This window comes from Grammomys surdaster, unplaced genomic scaffold, assembly GCF_004785775.1.
Source record: "Grammomys surdaster isolate TR1022 unplaced genomic scaffold, NIH_TR_1.0 313, whole genome shotgun sequence".
NCBI classification, from domain to species: domain Eukaryota; kingdom Metazoa; phylum Chordata; class Mammalia; order Rodentia; family Muridae; genus Grammomys; species Grammomys surdaster.
In genome coordinates, this window is record NW_021604732.1 from 6,782,829 (window position 1) to 6,805,306 (window position 22,478).

At 35.1% G+C, this 22,478-nt stretch overlaps 1 protein-coding gene across 1 annotated transcript in view; it reads left to right on the plus strand.

Moving 5' to 3' along the window:
• Positions 1-8,044, plus strand: part of Gabrg2 (gamma-aminobutyric acid type A receptor gamma2 subunit) — a gene marked incomplete at its 3' end in the record, with an annotated part of 34,325 nt that extends 26,281 nt beyond the window's left edge. Inside the window, exons 4-6 of the mRNA XM_028777683.1 lie at positions 2,452-2,672; positions 5,346-5,428; positions 7,907-8,044. Of these exons, the coding sequence (XP_028633516.1) occupies positions 2,452-2,672; positions 5,346-5,428; positions 7,907-8,044 (442 nt within the window). The remainder of the gene's footprint in view (positions 1-2,451; positions 2,673-5,345; positions 5,429-7,906) is intronic.
• Positions 8,045-22,478: the final 14,434 nt, after the last annotated feature.

Here is a 22,478-nt window from a genome sequence, read left to right on the forward strand (position 1 = left end):
AACATGGTAGAATAAATTCATTTTATGCTGTATTGTTATGTACAGAAACACAGAGAGAATGATATAACTTTCAGTTACTCTCATCGCTTACATAACCATGAAAGTAATCTCATATGTTACAACCCAAGTATTCTGACAAAAACTATATATATTTAAAGACAGTCTATAAGCAATAAATTAGCATTGTCCATGCGGGAATTGTGTTCAAAGGTAGAGCTTAGCTTTGGGTCAGAATGAGAGTCTCTGGGAACTTTTCTTAATTCTGTGAAATGTTGTTTTCATTGTTATTTTGTTTGAAGCTAAAATATTTCCAAATTTATTGTGTCATTTTCTTTTTAAATTCAGCATTAATTAGTTCAAAAATAGTTAATAAAATTGGTTGTTTCCTTAATATTTAAAAATTTCAGTCAGGAGCAATTTTGGGTTAAAACTTTCGGTGGATTGATTTTCCCATCCTTCCATTGGTTTTTTTCTCTGACTACTAGAGGTGGTCTCTTCAGGTTCAATATCCGCACTGTTGGGCATTTCGGCTAAGACAACCCACATTTTGCCCTGGGATTCTCCCACATCCCAGGTCTCTGGGACTTTCTAGAGTTTCTCCTCAACCCCATCCCTTGCAGCTGCATCTTTCCATTGATTCTCTTGGCCATCTGGACCTCTTTGCTGCCTACCCTCTTAGAGGCAAAGAGGAGAAGGAATGAAGGAAAGAACTCTGTAAGGGGGAATGGGATGAAGATTTGGGAGATGAATAAATAAAATATTAATTAATATAATAAAGAAAGATTTTGAACTGAGAAATAACCTGTGTGCAAGGTGTAGCGTGGACACAGAGGACTGTAGCCTGCCACAGTGGAACCCAGGAGCATGTGGTATAGATGAAAGGATTACAGTGTGCATGCAGCAACATACATGGATCCTGATGTTGCATGTTGTCGTGATAAACCACACCTGCCCCTCCTGCCTCATGCTTTATAGCAGAAAATGGAGTATGGGATACTGGATAAATAAGGAGGCCCTTCTGAGTTTTCCATATTCTAAGAAGTCTAAGTTTCTTTCATTTGCTTTGCTTTTCCTATTTAAGATCAATCTGACTGAAATCAATACATAAAGTAGTGAAAGGTACAGGACTGATTATTTGGAACCATGATGATCCTACATAATTTAAGATGCTGTTCATTGTTATAAGAGTTGATTATTTGGATTATAGATGTAAAGTGATTTATTAAGTGAGTTGACAAGTGAAAAGCACTTAGTCAGAAACTGACCCAAAGCAGGAATTGTTAAAGTGCTGTAGAACCACCAAAACATTAAAACCAACGAATAAGCACAACAAAATCAACAACAAAACCACACAAAATGGCAGCAGGCTTTTGGGTTTTTATTAAAATCTCTTGTATTGATAACAAAGTCAAAACACAAAGACCACATATATCCAGGACCTTGAAAGTGGACCCATGTATTAGGGTTAGTTTTTCTACTGTCAAACGAAGGAAACAAAGCTTAACTAATAAAGAAGGATTTTCCTCCTCAGGACTGCCTATGAATGTGTCAGCCACACCAGATCTAACTGTATTCTGATTCCAGTCCTTCAGATCTGAATGTCACACAGTACTGGCTTGTCCTTGACTGAAGGCACCCACCTTATATTTGATAGGCTCTTAAAAGTGATTTCTTATGTTCACTTGTCATTATTACATTTAAGAATGTACTCCACAGGAGAGAATAATTCAGCATATGAATCACTACTAATATCTTAATAAAATGACTTTAGTCCAATCAATTTGCGAATAAAAGCATTGCAAAGCTAAGCAAAGTAAGCAATTTAATTATCTTGATCTTATTTAGAGAAATGCAATAAACAATCATAACTGCTAGTGTGTTGTCTTTCGCATTTGCTATTTGTTGGGGCAAAGCATTTATATACATATTTTATATTTTTACAGGGGTGACTATTTGACATCTTTAGAGCCTTTCTTTTATTGTGAGGCAGCTGAACCTACAGATCTTCATTTAAGTATCTTGGATGCATGGGGCTTCAGCTTGCTCTACACTAGTGAACCTCGAACAATTATTCTTTTAGGCGACATTTAATAATATCTGGTGATGGTTAGGATAAACTGGAATATTTGCTACTGGTATCTGGGACATAGAGGTGGAGATCATACTAACCATCCTACAGTGGACAGGAGAGTACCCACCTCCACCCCTCCCTAGGAAATAATGGTCTGCCTTCTTGCTTTGTATGTGTGTGAAGGAAGGTATTCACCAGGGATTGGATATTTGGCCAGAAATCATAAATGTATGAGCCTGGTGTGAAAGACAGGTGAGGTAGAGACCTCACAGCAAGGCTACTGTCTCCTTTTGGACTATTCCATGCTGTTTCATACTGGCAGTAAAGCACCAGACTGAAAAAATACAAACATTTTAAATCTTCTGTTCTTTTTAAAACAGGAATATACAATTGATATTTTTTTTGCCCAAACCTGGTATGACAGACGTTTGAAATTTAACAGTACCATTAAAGTTCTCCGGTTGAATAGCAATATGGTGGGGAAAATCTGGATTCCAGACACTTTCTTCAGGAACTCCAAAAAGGCTGATGCTCACTGGATCACCACTCCCAACAGGATGCTGAGAATTTGGAATGATGGTCGAGTTCTCTACACCTTAAGGTACTTTTTGTCGGGGTCGAGGGGAAAGGTTCTTGTTGGAAATAAAAGAACGAAATCAACTCTGTGGTTTCAGGAAGGAAAGAAGGATGGAAAGAAAAGGATCCATATGACTCTTTGCTTTCTATCTTGCTGTCCTGTGAATTGGGGTATCTAAAAATTTTCTTTGTACAGAACTTGCTAGAAGGTGTATGTGTGAGAATGGACTTTGCTCTAGAATACACATCAATATTCTTTTTTTACATAACAAGCAGAGTAATTCCCTTGTTATATTTTTTACTTAGCTGTATTAAATGAACACAGATGTTAAATATTAGGAAAGATGGAGCTGTTGTAGTTTTAGGACCATTTGGCATTTTAGAATCCTTCTTTTATTATAAGAAAACTGAATGTACAGATCTCTGTTTAAATAGTACTTGGATGCATGGGACTTTGGCATATGCTAAGAGGAGAACCTGGAACTCACACTGTGCTATACAAACATCTCACACTAACTTATGTCTCATTCTTTAATATCTATGAGCTATAGCTAGTGATTCTTTACCTGAGCACTAAGAATCTTAACACAGAGATTTGTTACATGTAATATTATTGATAGGCAAAATACTAACCTTGTGGCATGATGTATGTAAGATTTATTTATATATTAGCAAAATCTATACAATATACTTTAACGTGTAATGGGTACCAATAAAATATATGTGTGCCTTGTAATGCTTAATACTAAACATATAAACAGTAACACTTTCAAATGATTTAGAATCTTCACCATAGTTAGAGTAGTTCCTGAGAAAAATGACTCCAATTGCAAAATCAAACAAACAAAAGAAAAAGAAAACAGAAAAAAACCCAAACCATTGTGTCTATTTCAGATTCATTGGGAATTTATTGAATTCCTGATAAGGTAATGACTAGAATTAGAAATGTGGAAATCAATGTCTGTCTGATAAATCAGATTTCATTTTGGCTTGTGAAATTTGCAATCATTCACTTTACCTCAACTCTTGTTATCTTATAATGTTGTAGTCAATTTTGAGTTCTATTAATTTGGATAACAGTGTTTAATTACAGAAACCTCCTTAAGTGTCAATTCTGATCTGTTTAAGACTTGAAATAGTGTATGTATATACAAAGAAAGATGATTTTTAATTTAGTTGCTTATCTAAGCGATAAATGTCTGAATATATGTGTGCATATATTTGTAGCTATTTATACTTCTAAATCTATATTTATATCTGCAATCTATCTGTATTATCTTTAATTATAAAATAATATCACTTTAATTTTGAGAGATAATTCTAATAAAACCAGATTTAATTAAAATCTCATTTGTGAGTAAAGCCAAACTTTTCTTTGAAGAATGTTCATAGAGAAAATGATTAAAGTCTCCTGATATGAAGATTGAAGTGTCTAAGTGCAAATCATAACCATGTCCTTTGTCCCTGTGATCTTGAATAAGTTTAAGAACAATGGATCCACCGCAACACTTAATAAAGAATTAATTCAGTTCATCGAGGCTTCATCGGCCATGAAGATATGCAGAAAGATTATTCATTGCTTTAGTGTACCACAAAACATTTAACATGTCCTCAAAGTAAACTCATGATAATTAGAAAATTCTTTAAATTAAATTTTTGTAAAATAACATTTCTATTACTTAAGTATTGGTATTGATGGTTGTAAGAAATGTAGCTAATGGACATGAACATTTTGAAAACCACCAGCCATCACCATTACACTGTTTCTTTTTTTCATGCCTCTCCAAAGGTGGCCAGAACATCTAGACTCCTTTAGATTTAAACTTCCTTCTTGAGTCACAGCCCAGGGCTTAAAAACTGTACATCTTGAGGTTTTTATCTTGTACAAACTGAGACTCACTGGTGAAGTCTTTCACATTGTCTCAGCCTATGTGCCTTTAGCATCTCTTGTTTGCCTTTAGATAACCTTCTATATATAATATATTCTATTTAGGATATTCTATCTATCTATCTATCTATCTATCTATCTATCTATCTATCATCTATGTATGTATGTATCTATCTATCTAACTATCATCTATCTATCTATCTATCTATCATCTATGTATGTATGTATCTATCTAACTATCATCTATCTATCTATCTATCTATCTATCTATCTATCTATCTATCTACCTACCTACCTACCTACCTATATCTGTCATAAAAGAGCTCATTATTCCCTTGTGCAGCTGAGATATTTTAAAACACACCTATGGCAATTTAAAAGCAGCAAGTTCTTGTCAACAGAAGGCATTGTGTTAATTAGCTGATAAGATCAGAGAACTGTCAGCATTCATTTGATGCAAACATTAAATGAGCTTAAGTTCCTAAAACAGTTTGTTCTCTTAAATAAGTTAAATATATTCACTGAGAAGTCTCCAGTGTGCAGTTAATTTGCAAAAATAAATAAGATAAAATACAAAACAAGTAACCACATATTTTGAATAAATGAGGTTTTGGTGAATTAGGTGGTTCTGTCTGCTATGTAAATCAAATTTGCTCAGAAATAATTTTTGCCTAGAACTTTAATTTTTTTTCATAGATGATCACTTTGTGTTATCAATCACAATGTAAGATTGTTCTAGAAAGTATATCAGTGTTCATTGTAGAAATGATGTTAGCATTTTTTCTGTATGTTCATTGTTGTTCTAATTAGGCTAACAATTGATGCTGAGTGCCAGTTGCAATTACACAACTTCCCAATGGATGAACACTCCTGCCCCTTGGAGTTCTCCAGTTGTAAGTAATATTTTCTCCAGTTTGTGCCCTACAACATGTAGCCACTCTAATTGCCTTGTCAATTAATGCAATGAATCTGAGAAACTGCATAGTGGCACTGAGCTATGCTATTGATTTTTAAATCATTTTATTGTAATTTAAAACTGTCCCAATTAAAACAATCTTTGCAAAATAATTTATGGAATAAGGAACTCTTAGGAAATAGACAATGGGTGCCCAGACTAGTTGTTGATGTGAAGGGTAAGACCCGGCCAGGACTCAGTAAGAAAGGGTATAGATGGTTGATAATGTACCTCCAATATCCTTCTTCATGGGACTCAGGATAATGTTATAGAACATTCTTAGCCAAAGTGTACTGTACATTAACACTATTCTGTTGGTATAATATTTGCAAAAATGCATGATATTCCAATTCTATGAAAGCCCGACTTGTTATTATTTTCATCAAGCCATATAACATATCAAGAAGACCTTGAAAACTCTCAAATATTAAAAGTTGCACAGATATTTGAAAGCAAACAGGCCTCAGTTTTCTAAATGTTCTCCTATCTGTTCAACATCTATGTTAGATAAGTCATCTCTGCCTTATTTCTGATTTAACAATTAGGCATGTTTGAATGCATGAAATGTTAATGATAAATTTTAAACATGCATTTTCATCAACATAATTTCTCTTCTTTAGACTCAGGAAGACTCCTAACTCCTAAGATCCAGAAAGTCACTACCACAGTTAATTTTAAGACAGTGACAAGAGAATTGATCATCTGCTCATTATTTTATCAATTCCAGTGATATAATATACATAATATATACTTAGAAGATTATATGTGTGTATATATATATATATATATATACATATATATATATATGTATATATATATATATATATATATATTTGTCCATTATATATTTTATTTCATGTTTATCTATTTGAGTAGAGTGTGTTCAGTTACAAAGTTGAGATCTCCTTAACTTTTAGAGAGATTAACAAAGTAGAGTTGCCATTCTATTGAGTCAGTTAAAATATTCGTGTCACCAGGTTACAACTGACAATTTCCCCCTAAACCTACACATGATGTAATACCATTTTCTGTTCTAAAAAATAAAAAAAAATCAGGCACCACTACATTCCTCAGAGTGTTCTCATGTGGCACCATCCTTTTTCCATTCTCAGTGAATCCTATTACACATCCCCAACAATTCAGTAGATGTCATTTTTCTGCTCACTTCTACAAGAGCAAACAAAGATTTTAACCAAAAAGAAATAAAAGTATAAAGGAAAGAATGTTTTCTTCAAACAGAATTTCACATTTTATAGTCAAAGCTTATCTTCATGTCACACTGTTAATATGCACATGGTTGAAGTAATGCTTATCTTCACTTCTTCATTCATGCATCCATTCTTTTGGGGCCACATTAGACAATGAAACCAGTACCTTGTCTCATGATAGACACACATTCTAACACTGAGCTGTATTGCCAACTTTGACATTTAGTTACATTCATGTATTACTGGAAAAGGACATTCCAGAGTTAATTAATGATAGTTTTTTTCACTCAGGAAATATACAGTAACAATTAATTGTATGGTACAGGAATTATAATAGCCTCTATTAAGAATTATCTAAAAAGTAGTTAAAAATTCCTATTATAGCTTCATGCTCATGACTGTTTTACCCTGATTGTGAGAGTAATACTATTCCTGTTCTCATGAAGACTTTTACCTAAACTCTTTGTGTGTTCCCATTGGCATTTGTACACAATGATTTTAATTTTTTTCAATGTATGTTAAGACTGAGTCTAAACTGTATCTTAATACCATTCTATATTTTCTTTTCTCTTTGGTTTCTGTCATACTCAACTGGTGTAATACTAGCGATCAGGTGAATACAAGAGATTATTGACTCAAGACTAACATGGGCTACTTTTATAGACGTTTCTTATTCCCCAAACAAATTTAACAATAAAAATCACGAGACTGAAAACTTGCCATCTGACAATGTAAATAGTCATGACACTAGGATAATTATTGGAGAAGTCTCTTTATTATATCTTTCTCAGTGTTTCGTATGTCTACATGACTGTCAAAATCTTGAACTACTGGCCACCCTTCATTATGAAACATTCTCTTACATATCTAATTTTCATTTTGTCCCGGACATTTTTATGTCTTTTCTCAGGTGAAAGGAATAAAACATTTAGAATATCCTTTGTTGTTTATATTATATGCAATTAAAAGCAATATTCTTTTCAAAGGCAGTTTTGACTTTATTACTTTCAAATTATTTTCCAGCAGGATGTGATATGAATTATGTAAATTTTCTGTGAGGCAAATTCCTCAAGGTCACTCCAGGATGCTTATATGACTTTCAGTTTTGTTCTCTCTTGGTATTTACAACTTGTTCAAAGAAGGTGGTTGTTACCTATGGCTGGTCATTCGTTGTTGTAGTTAACATGAGCTTTCTCATCTCATCATAGATGGTTATCCTCGTGAAGAAATTGTTTATCAGTGGAAGCGCAGTTCTGTTGAAGTGGGTGATACAAGATCGTGGAGGCTCTATCAGTTTTCCTTTGTTGGACTGAGGAATACTACTGAAGTAGTGAAGACAACTTCTGGTAAGACATTCTTGAAAAGGATGTTCACTCATATGCACAGTCTGCAAAGCTTTTTAATGCACATCTTATAAATGACATTCGAAAACATAATGAAGCAGATTAATTTTTAGACAAAATCATAGCTGGTATTCTAGTAGCATAGATAAATACACATGCACTTCATCAATGAAAGACAAATTGGATTTAAAATGGCTTAGTAATTTATGTACTAATTTATTAAAATGAATTGCGATTATTTGTGAAAATAACATATTTATTAGGTATACATTAATTTATTCTTGTTAGGGAGTATGCTTGTTAATATATTGAAATTGTAACATTTTTAATAATTATACAAGTAACTGAAGTAGGTGAGGACTTGTTGGCCTCTGAGTAATTTAATGTATTCAAATTATGTTTGTTAAGACTTTGAGAACTTCATGCAATGTATTTTTAACGTATTGCCCCATCTCCAACCCAACCCTTACCATTCTTTCCCTTCTTCCCACCAACTTTGTGCTTTATTTTTTTTCCATTTCCATCCAGTTTTTGTGACCCAGCTAGGATTGGGATTATATTCTGTTCTGATGTCTAAAGATTAGCCTATCAGAAGTCCCATCATAAAATACACAAACAAACAAAATGAAAATCCTAAATCTTCCTCTCCCAGAGCCTATGGGATGACAATAGCTCTTTCTTTTATTAAAAGTTTATTTATTTATTATTTTTAATACTTTATTTTTATTTTTGTTGGAATTTAACCTGCATGCATGTCTGTGTGAGGTGTCAGGAACCCTGGAACTAGAATTACAGACAGATGTGAGCTGTCACGTGGATTCTGGGAATTGAACCAGGATTCTCTGGAAGAAAAGCCAGTGCTTTTAACTGCTGAGCCATCTCTCTAGCCCTCTATCTAAATCACTTTTTTCTTTTTTTATTGGATATTTTATTTATTTACATTTCAGCTATCATCCCCCTTCCCCATTTCCCCTCCCTAGAACACCCCATCACATAACTCACCCTCTATGCCAGGATTTCTTCTGGCTAGTACTTGTACAGTCCTTATGCAGGTCGTCTCGGTAACATTGCTATGAGTTCTGGGGGACAACTGGATAGTGTGTATGGAAATTAGTGTCTAATTTAATAATTTTATACTGGCTTCAAAACTGAATGAGATAACAAGCTTTACATACTGAATAGACCTGTCTCATATCACAACTGCATCAATTATAAGCTATAAATACTGTGACAATATCTGAAATTCTCATGGGACCAAAATTCCTAAGTACTTTATATGTATTAAAAGAAATACTGAGAGTCTGTATATATTTGTATATGATAAAGTTTTCGATGATTAAATGCTTCTAAAGCTGTAATTGTTAAGTGTACACAGAACATTAAATCATTAAGAGAAGCTGAAAGTCAGTATTTGAAAATGAAATCTCAAGACTTTTAATGATGCAGTGCGCTGAATGAGGCTGCTTACCATAGATTCATTTTTGAATATTTGGTCCCCAGTTCAGTGAACTCTTTAAGCAGGATCAGGAGGTATAGACTTGTTGGCAGAAATATATACTGGAAGGTTTTATGTTAATTTGACACACGACAAAGCCATCAGAGAGGAGGTGGTCTTAACTGAGAAAATGCTTGAATAAAATTGGGCCGTAACCAAGACTGTAGGGCATTTTCTTAATAATTATAGATGTGGGCAGACCCAACCCAATATGACTGGTACCATCCCTGGGATGGTGGTCCTTGGTGCTTACAAAAACAAACTAAGCTAGCCACAGGAGGTGGGGGACAGGGGGAGATAAGGAATACTCTTTATGGTCTGTCCATACCTGCCTCTAGTATCCAGCCTGGTTTCATTTATTGCCCTGGCTTCCTTCAGTGATATGTATTTCAGGATATACAAGTCAAATGAACCCTTTTCTCCTCGATTTGGTTTTCCTTATGGTGTTTCATCAGAACAATAGTAATCCAAACTAATGCAAGGTGTAGCATTGTGGGTGGACTTTCAGATTTCAAAAGCCTGCAGCATTCACAGTCCTGCCTCATGGTTATATTTCAATAATCAAGCTCTCAGTTACTGTTCCAGCACTCTGCCTGCCTGTTCACTCCCAATCATGATGGTCATTGACTATTCACTAAATTGTAAGCCTCCAGTAAACTCTTCTGTGAGATGCATTGGTCACAATGTCTTAGCACAATAATATAAAAGTAACCAATATAGACGGTATATTTTATAGATTAAAAACTCTTCATGGGAGCAAATTGGACATTTTTTAAGGTGAGAAATGTTTTATATGTGTAGTGACAATTTTGGAATTTTTGTTACTCTAAAAAAAACCCACAGAAATATTTTAAGAATAAATTTTCATTTTTATCCCAGGTGTAGGCATGTGGGTGTGGGGCTTCTTTGGACTGTCCTCAGCAGCTGACTATGATTTGCCTCGTGATCTAGCAGAGGCATGTTTTTGCCAGCTGTAGATAGCTTCTGCAATTGTATCACATTTGGAATTCTAGGAAGTTTTCAGAGTATATATAAATGCTAGGGTCCTGAGAGGTGTTGGTAGTGGTGTTGGCTATTCAATGGGGCTAGTTGCAGTTTGTTAGTAGTCATGGTTAAAGAAGAAAGAAGCAGAAAGAAATTAGATCCAAGGATCTCTCTCTATCTCTCTGTCCTCTTTCCTTCATCCTTTCCTATCTAGTGATAGATGGTGAAACCAGGGTATTAATGATGGGAAAGAAAAGGACCCACAAAGTAGCAAAAGCCAATGTGTAGCCAATTTGGATTCTGAAAAGCTACACGCAAGCTCTATGCAGTGTTCCAACAACTCAGTGTTATTATACCAAGTGAAATAATCCCTATTTCAGACATAAACATTATGTTCTCACCTTATTATTAATACTAAGGCAAGCCTTAATTATGCCCCTAAGTTTCTATCAGATTTTCAATGGTTCCTTTTCATACATTCATAGGACATAATTTATGTATTGAGTGATGTGGAAGGTACCTCATCCGTTGCTCAGAGATGAATAGATTCAGAAACTAACTGAAACTGAATTTTAGAAATCGGCCTTCAACACATCCCTCTTCAAACTAGGGAAGAATCTGATCCCTTCACTGTTTTTACCACCCACGAGGTTCTTCTAAAGACTCCTTTGTTTTAGACAAGCAAGCACAAAGGTCAAAACAGTGCTTAGAAAGGTGACCTTCTGTTCCTTGATTTGCAGGAATACTGATCAACATGTACTAGACCAGTTTTATATTTATATTTCATTTGTCTCAGGCAGAAAAAAACAAAATCTCAAGGCTACCTTTTAACTAAAGCCTCCCATCTATAAAAGTAATGTAAAAAGAATCTCCAGTTGTTATCGCTTTCAGAAAAAGAAACTGGGATTAAGTTCTGCTGTATATCCACAGTTCTATATTTGTCCCTGCACCCTAAAACAGCATCACAAACTCATGACTAGCACACTTTTGTTTAGTCATTTTGTTCCAGCAAGATGTTCAGCACAAATGGCAGCCGACGAAGGCAGATGCTGCATCCTAAATTGCTAGTATAATCCCCCACCCTCAGTGTCACTTGGATATTACCTGAGGGCACTTATTAAGATATATGTACAGAAGAGAATTATCTTATTAATTCTCACATGGTATGAGTTACCAAGGTCCCATAGAAATATTAATCTTTTCAAGGAAACCACAGTGAAGGAGTAGGAAAGGAGAATGCCAGGATTGACTTCATTTAATGATGGGTGGCTAGATTTCACACTTACCATTTATTTCTACTCCTTGTTCTTCTTTTTTGTGCATTTCTATTTCAATGGCTTCACTGAAAACGAAGGATTGAAAATCAACATCAATACCGATAGCACAGCTTGTTTCTTCCAAGAATTTGATTCTAGAAAATCTAGTGTATAAAGAACTGATGGAAGGTACTGTGGGGCTGAAGAGGGTGATGGACAGATGGAGAACAGCATGGGATGCAATCCATTACAACCTGGATGATTGGATAGCATGGGCAAAGGCAGCAGTAAGACCAGGGCTTATCTGGAATTTTGGTTAGAGGAAGAGAAAGGTAATTAAATGATTAGAGGAAAGATGACATACCAAAGCCAGTATATTCCTGGTTGATATCAAGCTAACATCAAAAATGCCCAGACCATTCCCAGAACTGATGAAACCATGGTTTTAGAGGAGCATTTTGTATACTACTTTAATGATGGTCCCTTATAGAATGTGGGAAAACTGTGTGGAAAGACTGAGGAAAGTGGTCCTTGGCTCGTCATGGCTGAATCTGAAGCCGTGATATACTCAGTGTTGCTTTTTGTAATTAGATTACTGTATTTTTAGCTAAATTGATGCTTTTTTAAATTAGCAAAAGTAGTAAGTGAGAATCAGTTACCATGAATAGAAGTTACTTTGAAGTTTAATAAACATGTATGTATGTATGTATGTATGTATGTATGTATGTATGTATATTTGTACTCCTAAAACAAAGTATGTTGAAATGGAGGAAGAAAAAGCAAAATGTACTACAACTAGTACTAAAGCTTATATCACACACACACACACACACACACACTGTATATATATATATATATATATATATATGTATATATATATATATATATATACATATACATGTACATATACATATATATGTACAAAAAAAGATGGGGAAGTTTGTCCAGGAAAGAAAGAATTCCTCACCAGTTAAGTGATTGCTCCTTCATAGTTTTTGAATCATCTTATTTACTCTCAATGTTTCCGTGTGATCCCTGGAGAAAAATATTTTCTGGGTGGTAGATTTAGTGCAGCACTTACTGAGTACCTTCAATTTGTTACTACACTATCACGAATCCTGATCTAAGAATCCTCCTTCCAAACTCCATCTCTTCTTGATGGTTTGTTATCTGGTGGCAGCACCATCGTGACCCCGTGAGGCACGCATGAACACTCAGAGTCATGTCTCTTCCTCCCACACCTAATGATTCATGAAGGCACTTATGCCTCTGAAATCTCTTGTGTAACTGTCCTCCTTTCTGTAGCCATTGCCACTGTCCTAGTTCACAAATGTGTCTGTTCTTATTTGGACTATGTTGGCAGCTTATTAAGGCATGTCTCTGCTGTCAGCCTCTCTCTGCTAAGGTGTGTGCCTTGTAAATTAAACAGAAAGCAGTAGAACTTCTTGAACACTACAACATACTCCAGAATTCACTCTGTGCATATGGCTTATATCAGTTCCCCATATCACAATACTAACCAATTACCAACTATGCTGATACAATTACCAACTATGCTGATACAATTACCAACTATGCTGATAGCAAAGTCACTGACTTTGAGGGTTTTAATTCTTTGTGAGGATCGAAGGCAAGTGCAGAGCATAAATTTAATGAGCCTGCTCCCAAGCACTTCGTTTTTCTTACTTATTACACTGTTTTGCTCCCATGCCGGTGCCGTGAGCCACCAGTATACAAAGCCCAGCTATCTCAAGAATGAAGCAAATTCTTGAGGTTCCAGTGTCATGCCACCATCAGCATTATTTTCTGTATTATCTCAGCTTGTCACAAAATTTATCTGTTAATACAGGTCTGAAATGCTATTCTCTATCCCATACTCACATTCAATTTCAATTTCCTTTCTAACAGTCTTTTAAAAAACTCACTTACAGTATTTTTAAAACCACGTGGCATTTATTTGTTGTGTGTGCCTGTGTTTGTGTACTAAAGTGTATATGTGGTGATCAATTCAAACACATGGGAGTTGAGTCTTCCCCTTTTCACCATGTAGATCCTGAGAATCAAACTCTTGTAATACTGACCATCTTCTCCTAGGTCCCACCTACAGTGTCTTATTTCTGTCACTCTAAATCTTAGACAGGTACCTTCTTCCCCTTAGTGTTTTTACTGGTGCTTGCTCCAAGGCTTTATGGAACTTTCTTTGACAGTGTGCATGCACTCTTAGATCCTGGTCATTCAAGTTTTCAAAAACAGTTTCTACCCTTGGTATTCATATGTCCTTCTTGGAAATCATTCAATATATCTGAACTCACCATCATTACTGTTGTAGGATTGCTCTAGGAATGAAGTTGGCTGTTCTATTTAACTTAAAAAAAATCGAGGAGATGATTCAGTGGGTAAGAATGTTTGCCACATAATAATATGATTTCATATCCCCAGCACCCACATGAAAAAGTAAAGCCAAGTGAAAAGAGGTTGAAGTGTTCTGCCTTGTAGGAAGCCCTTTGTCAAAGGAAAGAAATTTCATTACAGGTGCTATGATCACCATAACTATTACTAAAATCCCATGAACTGCCTACTTTGAATCCCATTACCCTGTGAGAATATAATCAGTGCCTAACTTTACATAGGTACTTTTAATCTCAATCCCCAACCCTTCAGGCTATCCAATGTGACCATTTACTTTGATAAAACTATATCTGTTTCATCAACTAAAGTAAGTAACGCAGAATTGATTTTCCCACTTTACAGTGTTAAAGACAGGCATCAGTTCTTTCTGCTCATAATACTCATAGAATTTGGTTATCAGATTCTCTCCATAATTTGTCGTGTGTGTGTGTGGTGTGTGTGTGTGTGTGTGTGTGTGTGTGTGTGTGTGTGGTGTGAAGGAGCACTTTTTTCCCCATGTTCTGAGATGAAGAAAATAAATAAGTGATTCTCATAGAAAAACTTAAATTATTACCAACTAAAACTAAATACCTTCATAAGGAACCAAAAAGAAAATTATTATATCCTTCTTATCCACTGAACTTTCCACATTGTTGTTCACAATGCATTTGAACCGCACAGTGTCATGAAGCACCTTCATACAGATTTTGTCAGAAATTGCAGATTAGCGATTATTTACTTCCTTTGCTTTCTTCACCTACTTTTGAGCTCAGGCTCACAGTTCCCTGAAGTGGAAAGGGCAAAATAATAATAACAATAATGATTGAGCTGAGCATCAATTTTCATCACTCTCTGCTTTCTGACCATGGATGATCAGCTGTCTAAAGCTACTGCAACCAGAAATTCCCCAAAACAATGTGTCAAACCTTCTAATGCTGAGTCAAAATAAACTCTTCACTAGTTAAATTGCTTTGCCTGGCTATTTAGTCACAGTAAGCAGAAAATTACTAATAAATAGATATATTTGCTTCTTAATTTTTTTTTCTTGTAAAAATACGTAAGTACAAATATTCTAAATGCCCATGTCATTAAATGGGTGTTCATTTTCATCATTTGTGATACATATACCCCATTTTAGAATAATAGTCCTTGGATAAGGTTTGTGTTCATTAATTGATGTCTGGAATTACCTGACATTTATTCTTCATCTTCAAACCCTGTGCATCATCCTCTTCCATACAATACTATTCTGTATGAGCTGGCACATTTGTAGCATGAGCCCTGGATCCACCCATGTATACTCTTTGGTTGGTAGTTTAGTCCCTAGGATCTCTGCCTACTCTACCATCTTTACTTATTTCCACTTGTTTACTTGATATCAAGTCCAAGTGCAACGCATTTATATGCACATGGATTTATAGTGAAATAATTCTCTGGATACCAATCAAAGTTCCCAAATTAAGGGTAAGTTAGATTGTTAAAGAAACTGAAGAGATCAAAGGATTGTTATTGAAGTGAGCTATATTAATGGGAGAGGCAGGAAATAAAATGTAAAATGTAAACGTTAGTAGGGTTTTCTTGTATTAATTAAGTTAAAGAGAGAAAACTGAATGGAAACTCAGCTACAGTAACATTAGCCTGTAGTCTTTGTATTTTTGAGATTATGTGAGTCATGAATCTATTTTAACCAATACTTAATTTCTAAAGTACTTGAAATAGTAACAGACGATCTTAAAATAGATCCATGAATGACTGTACAACCAAAGACTTTCATTTTATTTTTAAGGTTCAATTTAAAAAGTTAAATTTTATTTCACTTAAAGAAAATATTACATAACGTAACTAGCCATTGTCCTGGGGCATCTAGGAGAAGCTTTTCCAGCTCTGGAATGAAAATTCCTTATCTATAAAAGGAGTGCACTTAAATAGATGTGTCACTAAAGCCCTTGTCCTGAGCGTTCCACAGCTCCTGCTGTAACCAAGGATACCTCGCAGATGTATAAATGCAGCAGTTACTTTCTTCATAGGTGAATGTTTCCTTAGGAAGTTTCTTCTCCTCTAGGTTTTCAATATGATTTTGAAAAGAAATCAAATGCAAACAAATTTATTGATATGTAGGTGATAAGTTTAAGGGAAATGACACTACCCTCCACCTATTTTTGTTTTCCCTGATACTAACATATAATTTTTTAAAGTTGGTAACCAAAAATGATAACCCATTTTTGTATCAGCTGTAATACTGGACTATTCTGCTACTTTACACATTGTATATTTGATTTTTAAATTCCAATATTGTTCTGATATTATTCTAAACCTCTCTGAAAATGGGCTCCCAGGGATGAAGAAAAGGTCCTTATGAATTTCAAAAACAATTGATTGGTCTCAAGGTGACATGTGCTCCTTAGCAAAACATAGTTGTATGCTCCTAGGAAGACAAAGCATAACTAGAAACTGTCATTTCTTTGTGTGCTAGGGAGGGACAAATGTCTTATTATAATTTAGCCTCTGGGAATTATGCACAATATGGTTTTATTTCCATAAGTCTCTGAGGATGGAATCACTATGTCCTGTTTGATAAATGGAGACATGAGAATTTACAGGCTTAAGTATTGTGCTCAAAGATATTAAATGGAGTCTTTTACCAGACCCATAACTTTTTACCCACACTACTCATTAGCATGTTACATGAAAAGACAGATTGATTTTAAAAAGAAACTGATGGCTGACTTTAACAATGGCTAACATTTTCCAGTTTTGTTGATAATAGGCTTTTGTAGTATGATCTGTTGATTTTTTTTTAATTCCTCAGTTCCTCTTGCTATGTCTCCCTTTTCATTTCTGATTTTGTTAATTTGGATACTGTCTCTGTGCTCTTTGTTGAGTTTGGCTAAGGGCTTATCTATCTTGTTGATTTTCTTAAAGAATTAGCTCCTAGTTTTGTTGGTTCTTTGAAGTAAAGGCCATCTAGAGACCACCCTACATGGGATTCATCCCATCCACAGACACCAAACCCTGACACTATTGCTGATGTCAAGAATTACTTGCAGACAGGAGCCTAGCATGGCTGTCTTCTGGGAGGCTCCACCATCATCTGACCAAGACCATCATTGGACTGAGCCTGGAGACCTCAATGGCAGAATTGGGGGAAGGACTGAAGGAGCTGAAGGGGATTACAATCCCCATAGAGGAACGACTGTATCGACTAACCAGACCCCTCAGAGTTCCCAGGGACTAAAGCACCAGCCAAAGAGTATACATGAGTGGGCCCATGACTCCAGCTACATTTGTAGCAAAGGATCGCCTAATTTGGTATGAATGGGAGGGGAAGCCCTTGGTCCTGTGGAGGCTTGTTGCCTATCTTAGGGAGATGATAGAAGGATGAGGCAGAAGTTGACAGGTGGGCCGGGGAGCGCCATCTTAGAGGCAAAAGTAAGTGGGGTTGTGATGGGGGTTTGAGGAAGGAAAACTGGAAAAGGAGCAACATTTGAAATGTAAATAAATACAATAATCAATTAAAAATAATAAGAGGACACTAAATAAACTATCTGAATATACATTTACATAAATAACGTTCAAGGAGTCTTTATAAGGAACTAAGATATTTCTAGTGTGAATATTTGACATTTCAATAAGTGATACAGAAGGTATAAGAAAACCACACACAATAGTTAAACTAAGCCATTTCCTAAGCAATGTACTCTATACAAATAAGTGTTATACCTAAATGATGAATGAGATAAGTACAATTTTAAACATAGGATGACGGTTTGATGACCTGAAACAAACCTTTTTTTTTTTTTTTTTTTGGTTTTTGGTTTTTTTCGAGACAGGGTTTCTCTGTATAGTCCTGGCTGTCCTGGAACTCACTCTGTAGACCAGGCTGGCCTCAAACTCAGAAATCCGCCTGCCTCTGCCTCCCAAGTGCTGGGATTAAAGGCGTGTGCCATCACCACCTGGCTTCAAATAAATCTTAAATATGACATTTTGGAACAAAAAAGCTAGGATGTGGAGAGTGGGCATCCTATGTCTTAGTCTTTGGTAGAAGGGATTCAGTTTTTCACAATAAAGTTTAATCCTATTTTGGTTTGTATTTTAAATGTCCTTCATCATGCTAAACTTACATCTGTCTCATTTTATGATACATTTTTCTCAAAAATAAGATGTTTAATATAAAAACTATATAAAAAAGATGTTTAATATAAGTTTTTTCACCATCAACTAATATTATCATGAAATTATTTAACTTTACTTTGCTGATTTATACCATACCAATTCTGAGCATTACATTCCTCCTGTGTACCCTCTGGGTCATGTAATATTAACCATTTTATGTATGTGGCTTGAATTTGCTAGTATTTTGGACATTATTTCAATATGTAGTCACAAAATGTATTGCTGCAGTTTTCTTTTTTTTTACAATGTTGGCTAATTTTTAATAAAACATATCACCATTAAAAAACAATGGCTTACATTAAGAGACATGCATTAATGACATAAAATGCTTCTTATGACAACCAGCTATGGTCACTAGTAACATGTGAAGTGTTTATAAATGGTAAATATTGTCATATATTTAATTAAATGATATTCTGTCAGTTCTAGAAATATATTTACAGTTAATATGATATCATTATTTACTAGCTGAAGAAATCTCTGCGTCATAATTCTTATGTGTCATAAGACATCATAGAATTCACTATGTTTATATAAATTTGTTCCTTGAAAAACATTATTTAAATAAATGCAATATTAAAATATTATGATTACTATTTAAAATAAATATAAGAATGACTCTCCTGTTTTGATAGTAAGTAGAAACCAGTGAGGTTAGAGCAAATCAATTTATATACATTGTTTTCTAAGACAGTAGAATTCTTAAAGGCACATTGGTATAAGTATATAAAGCTAATGAATGTCTCCTACTACATGTGATGCTTTGAAGCATACATAAATGTATCAAATGAATCATGAAAATTAAAATCTTAGTGAGAAAATTTGACAAAGAGCACAGGGTCAGTATTTTAACTCCAAATAAATACACTTATTTCCTGTGAACAGATGGCTCCTTTGTGTCACATCTGCCCTTACAGGATGTTCTGCTCAATATTGGAGACCTAAAAATCTTAGGTATGTAACATACCAAGAAAAGCAAATACCTGGAGAAAACAATATTTATATCCTTTTATTTCACTAAAAGAAGATTACTGTAAAGGTCACAACATTTTGCTTCTCATAAAAGGTTGGAGAGAATTTTTTTTAATTAAATAATTTATTTATTTTTTCTCAAATTGTAATTCATTCACACAGGGGTTATAAACACAGAAAGGCTGGATGTGGGGAAGGAGATGACACTGGAGTGTGGGTGTTCAGGGGGAATACATATATATTTTGGAAAGAATTTTATTTGTCGTGTGTATGCCTCTCTCTCTCTCTCTCTTTCTCTCTTTCTCTCTTTCCCCCTTTGTCTCTGTGTATGTGTGTGTCTGTGTGTATTTGTGTGTGCCTTACATTCATGTAGGCATGTGGGTGTGAATGCACACACATACACACATGCAGCAGACCCATGTGCATACAGCTTTGTGGCCAAAGAACAACCTTGGGTACTATTGCTCAGTAATTATTCTCCTTGTAACTTTTGACTGGCCTAGAGCTTACTATAAACGCTACAGTGAGCCAGGAATCTTAGGGATCCTTCTGTCACCACCTTTTCAGTTGTGAGATTACAGAGGCATGTCCCAACACGTTGAATTTCATGTGAGTTGTGGGACCTGAACTTAGATTCTTATGATTGTATCTACCTAGATCTTTATGCACCCTTAATTATAATTACTGAGAAAACAAAGTTTACTTTTATCACTTATTACTCACAAAAGTTATTTCATAAAAATGTCGAAACAACTACTTTAAAAATAAATCAGGACTGGTAAGATGGCTCATTGTATAAATGTACTTACCGCTAAACAAGTCTTGAGTTTGAGTCCAGGGACACACATCATGGAAGAAGAGAAACAAATCCCATAATGTTTCCTCTGATTTCTATGCATGTATCACAGCACACGCGCGCGCACACACACACACACACACACACACACACACACAGACAGACAGACACACGAAAAAATGTTAAAGAGAATCTTCAAAAGTTCAGAAAATCTCTTGGAATAAAAGTACTGACAAACATGTCAATCATGAGTAAATATGAAATTCTTTGTTGAGTTTATCATGTGGCTCTGTGTTTGCTTTCCATTGCTGTGTTAAAATACCTCAAAGGTCAACTTCAAAGAAGTAAATTTGAATTTTCACTCACTTTCAGAAACTTCAATCCATGGCCATTGGTCCTGTTGCCCTGAGTATGTGTTGAGGGACAATGGCATAGTTGAAGCACCTGGAGAGGAGAGAAGTGGCGAGGTCCCAAATGTCCCTTCAAGGGGACATTTACAATGACCCATTCCTTATATTGGGGTGTTCTCTTTAAAGTCCCTTCATCCCCTAGTAGTAACATCAGTTGAGCTTTGGGGAAAATGTATGATGAAAATACACTACATTGACAGTGCTTCCAATAACCATAGACTTTCAACATGGCTGTGCAATTTTTAATCTTCCAATTCAATCTTCATATACTCTAAAATTATCTGTTGATTGAAGTAAACTTTCTTTCAGAATGACACAAAGATACACTAGAAAGTACCATCTCCTCAATGTTCAGTTTTCAACTAATGCACAATATAAAAACTTTTCCCTTGAGTACTTTATTACAGGATTTCTAATCTGCTTACACTCATGTGACTATCAAGGCCAAGTGCTTTTATTTTCTTCAGTTATATCTCTTGTTCACTGCTGAATAGTTAAGAGCTCTGAAATATGAAAAATGATGTCTAACTCACGAGCTGTGTAATAGCATGTTGTCAAAAAGATAGCGAATCAGGAGAAACAATTGTAATATCAAACAATCACAGTTCCTTGGTTGGTGATTCTGACTAGCATATTAGTGACTGAGACGAAAATTACATCATTCCAAAACAAAGTTTTAAGGATCAGTGGTAACTGTAATTTTACTCAGAAAGAAATTAATACAGAGGTAAAGTTAGAAACCTTGGAAAGTGGCAACCAATTAGGAAGCTCCTAAATAGAAGAGAGGGGATCTGAGGAGAGTTTGGTTCATTTCAGTGAACATTAGAAAATAAGAAAGTGTCTGCAAAGTTAAACATTCTCATATCGTAAATATCTGAGTGCTTTCCACAGGCAAACCCTTGAGTAGAGAGGAGTCAGCAACTGCTTAAACATGGAGAATATAAAATAATTCAATTCACCCAAATCCTCAGCATGCCTTCTCGTTGTCCCTCAGGAGTATTGACTTTGTTTCTGATCTAATGTTTCCCTATTGTGGAAATCAAAATCAACCTATACTATTATGAAAAATGGGGGAAAATTAAACATAATAAATCTTGAGTGCTATCACATACATTTTGAAAGAAACATTATTGATTGTTAAAAAGACAAAGAGAATTACTTCAGAGACCAACACTCTATGAGATAAATATGAAAAGCACACAACCAAGATATTCTTGACAAATGGCATTGAAATGGGTCCCAAGGAAATGTCAGCATATTCTTTCTAAGTACCATGTCCTTTTCATGTTTATGCTTGAAATTATATATCATTAACATCCACCATCAACAACTAAATTGATTTTAATTTTGGCAGACTTCCTTTTGCTATCCACATTCATAGGAGATGGAGGTTAGATAAAAATAGGACCATGTAGTTCTATGCACAGCCATCTGTGCCCATAGGCATTTTGTTTATTTCCTAGCTCTCATGTAAGAAGTCCAAAGCTCCTGTTTCTGTTTTCCAGCATATTACCGATCAGCAGTCTTACAGAGCCAATTAACATAGTCTTCTCGTAGTGTTCAGAAGATCTACAACATCTACAACAAAATCTTATTATTTGTTTTCTATAATGTGATGCGACAGCTGGTATAGGGCAAAAACCGTATAATTCCTATTTAAGGCTTGACATTTTAATCATAACACCATATGGTTTAGTGACCTTGAACAAGTCAGTTTCTATTTAAGGTAAAGAATTTGGTGAACTCGTGTTTGCAGCAAGATGTTTCTATTACTCTATTTATCTTGCAATTTGTTTTCTTGTTATTTTTCTGCCATGTCTCTATATCGCTATAAATCTGTCTTTGTAAGTCTCTAGTTATTATTCTCTCTCTCTCCCTCCCTCTGTCCCTCTGTCCCTCCCTCCGTCTCTCTCTCTCTCTCTCTCTCTCTCTCTCTCTCTCCTTTCTCTCTAGTAAAGTAACT